The sequence below is a fragment of the Oncorhynchus clarkii genome, unplaced genomic scaffold (genome assembly GCF_045791955.1).
Source record: "Oncorhynchus clarkii lewisi isolate Uvic-CL-2024 unplaced genomic scaffold, UVic_Ocla_1.0 unplaced_contig_1454_pilon_pilon, whole genome shotgun sequence".
Classification (NCBI taxonomy): Eukaryota; Metazoa; Chordata; class Actinopteri; order Salmoniformes; family Salmonidae; genus Oncorhynchus; species Oncorhynchus clarkii.
This window is the reverse complement of record NW_027260827.1, coordinates 42805-51608: the sequence shown is the minus strand read 5'-3', so window position 1 is coordinate 51608 and position 8804 is coordinate 42805. Positions and strand designations below refer to the sequence as shown.

The window sequence follows — 8804 nt, the reverse complement described above, 5'->3', positions numbered from 1 at the left end:
AACACTCTTTCATTGACCTCCATACAAAAACTCCTTGTCTGCTGGAGCGAATAAACGCCGCCTGCTGGAGGGCATCACATTTTCCCTAGAGTTGGGCCTCTCTCTTTGCCTCTTCTTTTCTGACAAAGTTATCTTCGAGTGTAATGGATATGAAATGGCTAGCTTGTTAGCGGTGGTGCGCGCTAATAGCATTTCAATCGGTGACGTCACTCGCTTTGAGACCTTGAAGTAGTGGTTCCCCTTGCTCTGCAAGGGCCGTGGCTGGGTAACGATGCTTCGAGGGTGACTGTTGACGTATGCAGAGCGTCCCTAATTCGGGGACGGACGAAAAGTCTATACTGTTACACGAGCGTTCAGATATTTTTATGTCTGCAGTGGCCAAACAGCATTTACTGGATGCAACCTTGGCAGAAGTCAGGACATTCATACTTGCTGCGCTTCACCGAGCAGAGCTGTTGTGAAGGAAGGGGTCTTCTTCTTTGGTAATATGACGGTCTGCAAATAATTGTTATAGATGCACGACTCCAAATGATTTGTCTATTTATCAGCCTACTATTCCGTAATGAATAGAAATAATGATAACAGGGCAGAAATTCATTACACTTTCTGTATATGTTCATACAAGTGACCACAGGAAACTTCTTTGATCAGAGGTTAGTTTGTTTAATATAGTTTGCAACCCGGAGTTTACACTTACAGCAATTTACAAACAAGACACTCAGTTCTCAAGATCCTGTTTTCCCTTTTTATCCCCTACTATGGTTCACCCCTTAACTTTAATACAATATAAACTAATAAGTAATAGTTGCTAATACAAAGATTTTTCTGCTAGGCGGAGTTCAGGTTATTATTACTTGCAATTAGTTTCCCAATCCTTCTTCCTCTTGCCCGACCGAGCCCCCTGTCTCATTGACAATTCGAAATACAGATTCATTCATTATTATTTTTTCTTTATCAATGTATGTGTCTATAACTGTGTGCTTGTGTGTGTATTTGTGTGTGTATTTGTGTGTGTATTTGTGTGTGTATTTGTGTGTGTATTTGTGTGTGAGTACAAGGGCATAGGTGTGTGTGTGTGTGGGTTTGAAATTGGTGGAGGGTGGTATGTGCATTAACATTAGTGTAGTAACACATTAAACATTGGTTTAGGTGTTATTACATGATCGGTTAAAGTCATTATGTTATTCATTTAAAAAGTTGTTACTCACCTGACTGGTAACGTAACTTATTACATTAAGTGGAAAAGTTATTACGACAACAATTCAACATTTTATCATTAACCAACAAGATATTACATTTACCAGTTTTATTACATTATAAATGTAATAAGGAGCATTTGAAATCAATATAGATTTATAAAATATACAATTTAAGTGATAACTTCTTGTTTAGAAGATAATGGATTGAATGTATTAATCATTTCCCCCACACACAGGTTCACTATGACATGTTATCATAACATTTATCCATTTAGAGCCCAATGTGTGATATTACATAGACACAGTGGAGACCTGATGCTAGATCAGAGCTGCATATTATGCTCCACAGAGGTTACCATGGTGATCAGACTAAGGCAACTGTTTAACCTTTATGGGAACGGGGGCAGTATTGAGACGTTTGAATGAAAAACGTGCCCAAAGTAAACTGCCTGTTTCTCAGGCCCACTTTCTCAGGCCCAAACACTCTAAAGTTTCCAAAACTGTCAAAATAATGTCTGTGAGGAAAACAGAACTGACATGGCTGGCAAAAACACAAAGAAAATCCAACCAGAAAAAAAAGAAATTCAATCACAGGCTTTTATTTTGTAAAGCTATAGAAAACCCCTATGTCCATCCACCAGATTGCAATTGATATAGCTTCTACTAGCTGTCAACTGTCTTTATTCAAGGTTTTGAGGCTATTGTTTTGAAAAATGAATTAGTATTTTGACTTAGAGTCTGGTGACTGCTAGGGTCACATCAGTGTTTTTGCGCGCAATGAGGAAGGTACGCTCTTGCTAATTTGATGTTCAAATTGAACACAGTCCTTTCCGTATGAAATATTATAGTTTATTTACATTTCAGACAACCTGAGGATGATATAGACACGTTGTTTGACTAGTTTCGACAAAGTTTGCCAATAGCTTTTAGAACTTTTGTTTGCATTTTTCAACGAGGGAAACCGGTGGATTACTGAGTCAAGCGCGCCAGCTAAACTAACTTTTTTTAATATAAAGGACTTTATCGAACAAAAGGACCATTTGTGATGTTTCTGGGACTCTTATGATTGCAACCAGCTGAAGATCTTCAAAGGTAAGTGATTCATTTTATCGCTATTTCTGACTTTCTTGACTCCTCTACTTGGCTTGAAATAGTTTTTCATGCTTTTGTATGTGGGGCACTGTCCTCAGATGGTGGTCTGCTTTCGCCGTAAAGCCTTTTTGAAATCTGACGCAGTGGCTGGATTAAAAAGAAGTTAAGCTTTATTTTGATGTATGATACATGTATTTTCATGAATGTTAGTAGTTCTATTTCTGTCATTTTGAATTTCGCGATCTGCAATTTCACCGGATGTTGACGAGGCATCCCGCTATCCCAAAGAGTTAAGAATGGGAGATGGATACGACTGTTCACTAGATGTTTTCTACTGATCCTTTATTTAGGGATCTGGAACCGGTGCCAGATGGGAGGAAGATGAAATACAGCATGTTTGTGTTTTCTGGTGTTTTCTCATTGGCCCTAAATAAACAGAGCTCTTCCCACCTAGACAGACATAAGGTTCCTTCGCCAGTGTGTGTTCACTGGTGTGAATAAAGGGTCCATAACTGACTGAAAAGCTTCCCACACTGATCACAGATATAAGGCTTCTTTCTCTCCAGTGTGTGTTCGCTGGTGTTTAGTCAGGTTGCATGCCTGATTGAAGCGCTTTCCACACTGATCACAGCTATAAGGCTTCTCCCCAGTGTGTGTTCGCTGGTGTGTAGTCAGGGTGGAAGCTAGAGCAAAGCTCTTTCCACAATGATCACAGCTGTAAGGCTTCTCTCCTGTGTGTGTTCGCTGGTGTCTAGTCAGGGTGAAACCTGCAGCAAAGCTCTTCCCACACTGATCACAGCTATAAGGCTTCTCTCCTGTGTGTGTTCGTTGGTGTTTATTCCGGTTTACTGATTGAGAAAAGCCCCTTCCACAATGATCACAGCTATAAGGCTTCTCTCCAGTGTGTGTTCGCTGGTGTATAGTAAGGGAGGAAGCTAGACCAAAGCTCTTCCCACATAGACAGACATAAGTTCTCACTCCAGTGTGTGTTACCTGGTGTCTAATCAGGGAGGAAACTACAGCAAAGCTCTTCCCACAGTGATCACAGCTATAAGGCTTCTCTCCTGTGTGTATTCGCTGGTGTATAGTTAGTTTTTCTGATACAGCAAAGCTCTTTCCACACTGATCACAGCTATAAGGCTTCTCTCCTGTGTGTAGTCGCTGGTGTTTATTCCGGGTTACTGATTGAGAAAAGCCCCTTCCACACTGATCACAGCTGTAAGGCTTCTCTCCAGTGTGTGTTCGCTGGTGTATGGTTAGTTTTTCTGATACAGCAAAGCTCTTTCCACACTGATCACAGCTATAAGGCTTCTCTCCAGTGTGTGTTCGCTGGTGTGTAGACAGGTGGACTGACTGAACGAAGCTCTTCCCACACTGATCACAGCTATAAGGCTTCTCTCCACTGTGTGTTCGCTGGTGTGTGGTCAGGTGGACTGACTGAACAAAGCTCTTCCCACACTGATCACAGCTATAAGGCTTCTCTCCAGAGTGTGTTCGCTGGTGTGTAGTCAGGTGGACTGACTGATTGAAGCTCTTCCCACACTGATCACAGCTATAAAGCTTCAATCCAGTGTGTGTCCGCTGGTGTATGGTTAGGACTCCTGCACTAACAAAGCTTTTCCCACAATCAAGGCAGGGGTACGGCTTCTCCCCTGTATGAATTCTTACATTAGATTTGAAGGTGTTAGAAGAAGCAAAACTCTTCCCACACTGAATAATGAAGCCACTCTGGCTTGTGAAACTCTTCCCAAAGTCAGAGCAGCAGTGGTGAGGTTTCTTCCCTGTACGTCTCTGCTGGTGTTTCTTGAGATGTTCTGATCTGGAGAGACTCTTCTCTGTCTCGTCAGCAACAGGATGTTGTTGAGGCTCCCCAGATGATAAGCCCCTCCCACTGAGAGAACAACACTTAGGGGTGTCCCCTGTGAAACAAAGACATTGAATAACTGGGTTGTCAATATGAGTCCATAAACACATACTATTTAGCAGACTTACAGGAGCAATTAGGGTTAAGTACCTTGCTCAAGAGCAGACAGATTTTTCACCTTGTCGGCTCAGAGATTTGAACCAGCAACCTTTATTAGTGGCCCAACGCTCTAAACCACTAACCTACCTGCTGCCCTTAACAATATACACTCATTGGCCAGTTTATTAGGTACAACCCCCTCCATTCATGAAACTGGAGCGACAATTTACTGGCCACTGAGTGTTTCCTGTTTATCAATCAATTAACAGAAGTTGTAGAATCAGATTGTAGTCTAATCCACACACCCCATTGTTCTTACTTGATGAAATCAAATCTCCCTCCTCGTGTCCTTCTCTCACAGTTCCACTCTGCCCTGCTGTTTTCCTGCAGTCGACCAGCCACACAGACACCCTCTTCAGATCCATCAGTAAGGCGTTACCAGGAGAGTTGTGACCAGGGGACTCCGGCAGGGTGGGGTGGGACGGGCTAGCTCTGTCCTGGAGACCACAGGAAGTATTGTACATAGAACATCATCAGACGAAACATTTGATTATTGTATTCTATATCTGACTGGTGCATCCTTATAATACCTCCTTTCTCCTGAAGTGTGTAACCAACCGTTCACTACTTTCCACAAATGTACCATTTTTTTTCCTAATCACTTTTTCAAAATGGAAGTGGTTCTTGTAATGCCCCTCTGTCTTATGTTCAGAACCTTTGATTGAGCGTTCATTGGAGTTGAACACATCGTTCACCCCTGAGTTAGTCTTGGTTAACCCAGAACTAATGTCTCACGTAATTGGTCAGCCGCTCTATTCAGTTCTGGGTTCATACGTTTTAGGAGAGATGATGAAACGAGGAGGACGCCAACACCTGCCAAATCGTGATTTGTCAAAATAACCAGAGGAAAACCTAAACACCTGACCTACTGCTGCTCATTATGATGTATTTTCTTAACCTTTGTTTAACCAGGCAAGTCAGTTAAGAACACATTTTTAGTTTCAATGACGGCCTAGGAACAGTGGATTAACTGCCTTGTTCAGGGGCAGAACAACAGATTTTTACCTTGTCAGCTCGGGGACAAGGGGGTTATATCGGGGGTTATATCCTTCCTGTATGGCCCTGTCCGGGGGTGTCCTCGGATGGGGCCACAGTGTCTCCTGACCCCTCCTGTCTCAGCCTCCAGTATTTATGCTGCAGTAGTTTATGTGTCGGGGGGGCTAGGGTCAGTTTATTATATCTGGATTACTTCTCCTGTCCTATTCGGTGTCCTGTGTGAATCTAAGTGTGCGTTCTCTAATTCTCTCCTTCTCTCTTTCTTTCTCTCTCTCAGAGGACCTGAGCCCTAGGACCATGCCCCAGGACTACCTGACATGATGACTCCTTGCTGTCCCCAGTCCACCTGGCCGTGCTGCTGCTCCAGTTTCAACTGTTCTGCCTTATTATTATTCGACCATGCTGGTCATTTATGAACATTTGAACATCTTGGCCATGTTCTGTTATAATTTCCACCCGGCACAGCCAGAAGAGGACTGGCCATCCCACATATGCTCTCTCTAATTCTCTCTTTCTTTCTCTCTCTCGGAGGACCTGAGCCCTAGGACCATGCCCCAGGAATACCTGACATGATGACTCCTTGCTGTCCCCAGTCCACCTGACCGTGCTGCTGCTCCAGTTTAAACTGTTCTGCCTTATTATTATTTCGACCATGCTGGTCATTTATGAACATTTGAACATCTTGGCCATGTTCTGTTATAATCTCCACCCGGCACAGCCAGAAGAGGACTGGCCACCCCACATAGCCTGGTTCCTCTCTAGGTTTCTTCCTAGGTTTTGGCCTTTCTAGGGAGTTTTTCCTAGCCACCGTGCTTCTACACCTGTTTTTTGGGTTTTAGGCTGGGTTTCTGTACAGCACTTTGAGATATCAGCTGATGTACGAAGGGCTATATAAATACATTTGATTTGATTTGATCAGTTAAAGTTAAAACTTGGTCGAAAATGGGTCTTCCAAACGGACAATGACCCCAAGCATACTTCCAAAGTTGTGGCAAAATAGCTTAAGGACAACAAGTCAAGGTATTGGAGTGGCCATCACAAAGCGCTGACCTCAATCCTATAGAAAATTTGTGGGCAGAACTGAAAAAGTGTGTGCGAGCAAGGAGGCCAACAAACCTGATTCAGTTACACCAGCTCTGTCAGGTGGAATGGGCCAAAATTCACTCAACTTATTGTGGGAAGCTTGTGGAAGGCTACCCGAAACGTTTGACCCACGTTAAACAAGTTAAAGGCAATGCTACCAAATACTAATTGAGGGTATGTAAACTTCTGACCCACTGGGAATGTGATGAAAAGCTGATAAATCATTCTCTCTACTATTATTCTGAAATTTCACATTCTTAAATAAAGTGGTGATCCTAACTGACCTAAAACTGGGAATTTCTACTGGGATTAAATGTCAGGAATTGTGAAAGACTGAGTTCAAATGTATTTGGATAAGGTGGATGTAAACTTCCGACTTCAACTGTTTCAAAACAATCCAGATGTCGTTGTTCCAATGTTTTTTCAAGTTCTAATGTAAAAAACGATATATCAAAACTATTTTCTTTTAGACATATGATATTGTGATTACTCTGAATATCACACATGGACATTTCCTATGGGCGGATATGGAATCATTCAATATCCTGTGATAGGCCTATGTGGACATCTTATTTTCTCAATAGGACGACAAATAATGACAGTAGGCCTACATTGTATATTTTAAGCTCTAGACTGAGGTCCACATCAGGGTCTTGATATGCTAAATAAGGACAATTTCTGATGCTTATTTGCGCGGAGGATATGCTCAATAATTTGACTAAAATTAACTCCATATCATTCTTCGACACTAGCTATCATTGTTGTGTTACTTCCGCATAAAGACGCGCGCAAACACAAGCTAAAAGCACCGTAACTGGTAGCCTAGCAACAAAAATCACCTATTTTCAATGGTCGTTTTCTTTATTTGGGCGCAACAAATTAGTGTATAAACGCTGTGTGATCGAATTGACATCTGAAGAAACAATTTGAGGTGTTCAAAGAAGTTAACCGATACATAATTGGTGTAGGCGATGCCTAATTATTTCTCCGTTTCTGACTTGACCTGCTTGTTGCGCATTGCCTTGTATCATCCATCTGTGTGCGATGAGCTAGTAGGCTACTTGGCTGAAATTACCACCGTGGTTTCTTTTGTCCTGCTGTTCAAATCGAACTCATGGATGTGGAGGATCACACGTGAAAACTGGACCTAGACATTTAAAACACCACAATAGGTAAACGTGAAAACTGGACCTAGACATTTAAAACACCACAATAGGTAAACGTGAAAACTGGACCTAGACATTTAAAACACCACAATAGGTAAACTATTAATACAAGTCAACCAAACTTACCCGATCCATCGTGGAAGCTGACGTTACTGTATTCTTTATAAAAAAATTAAAACGACACTAAATGTGTATGCTACAGTTACTTTCTTAGTCACAGCGTTCAGATAAAGAAAAGCTAGACCACAACTTTATAAATATCAAAACTCCATTTAAGTTGTGACAAACGAACGTCTCATTTAGACTAATCTTACATTAGAAACATCCTGCAAAAACCGGTTGAATTATATTTGGTTTGAAAACTAGATAGAGGATGGTAACAAAGTACTTCCTGTTGATGCTTTTCAGCTTCTTCTGTGGTGTTTAAAAGGTGCCGCCACCTACTGTATATAGTCATCAACACCTCTCTTCAAGTGGGTGAGGCAGTTTAGGGAGTCATTATCCTAGAAAATACTTTTGTATTATATCATGAATCTATTTAAACTGTACTGTAAACATGTTTCACTGTTTTAGAATCATCCTGAATGATAGTAAATGATTTATGTCCACGTGTGGTTGTATTGTTTTTATATTAGAGAAATTCTTTGCTGTTGTCTTTCAAATGAGCTCATGGCTAGATTCCTTTATAGGGCGTGACCACAGACCACAAGTGACCACAGGAATCAGAGGTTAGTTTGTTTAATATGGTTTGCAACCCGGAGTATACACTTACAGCAATTTACAAACAAGACACTCAGTTCTCAAGATGGTGTTTTCACTTTATATCCCCTACTATGGTTCACCCCTCGCAGGATGACATCCCTTAACTTTATTACAATATAAACTAATAATTAATATTTGCAAATTCAAAGATGTTTCTGCTAGGCGGAGTTCAGATTGTTATTTGCAGTTTCCCAATCCTCCTTCTTCTTGCCCGACCGAGCCCCCTGTCTCATTGACTATAAGAACTACAGATGAATTGTTAATTTTAAACGTTATTCATTAAAAAAAGTTGTTACCCGATACCAATAACTTATTACATTAAGTGGAAAAGGTTATTAGACAACATTTTATCATATTAACCAACAAGATATTACATTTACCAGTTTTATTACATTATAAATCTAAAAGTTATTACATTAACCGTTGTTACAAGACACAGTATACATAGATCTTGTCTTGAACTCATGGAAATAATTATCCAAT

General features: G+C 41.1%; 1 protein-coding gene across 1 annotated transcript; it reads right to left on the bottom strand.

The window, feature by feature from the left end:
* Nucleotides 1–647: 647 nt before the first annotated feature.
* On the bottom strand, nt 648–7934 carry LOC139401827 (zinc finger protein ZFP2-like). Its single transcript, XM_071145807.1, has 3 exons — nt 7686–7934; nt 4574–4751; nt 648–4210 (listed from the first exon to the last, which is right to left on the bottom strand). The coding sequence occupies exons 1-3, from the start codon at nt 7692–7694 to the stop codon at nt 2829–2831; spliced, it is 1569 nt and encodes a 522-aa protein (XP_071001908.1). The 5' UTR covers nt 7695–7934; the 3' UTR covers nt 648–2828.
* Between the last annotated feature and the right edge of the window lie 870 nt (nt 7935–8804).

Coding starts and splice junctions, on each gene's coding strand:
- LOC139401827 (XM_071145807.1), bottom strand. Junction 4,211..4,573: donor GGGAGATTTGATTTCATCAA/GTAAGAACAATG, acceptor TTTGTTTCACAG/GGGACACCCCTAAGTGTTGT.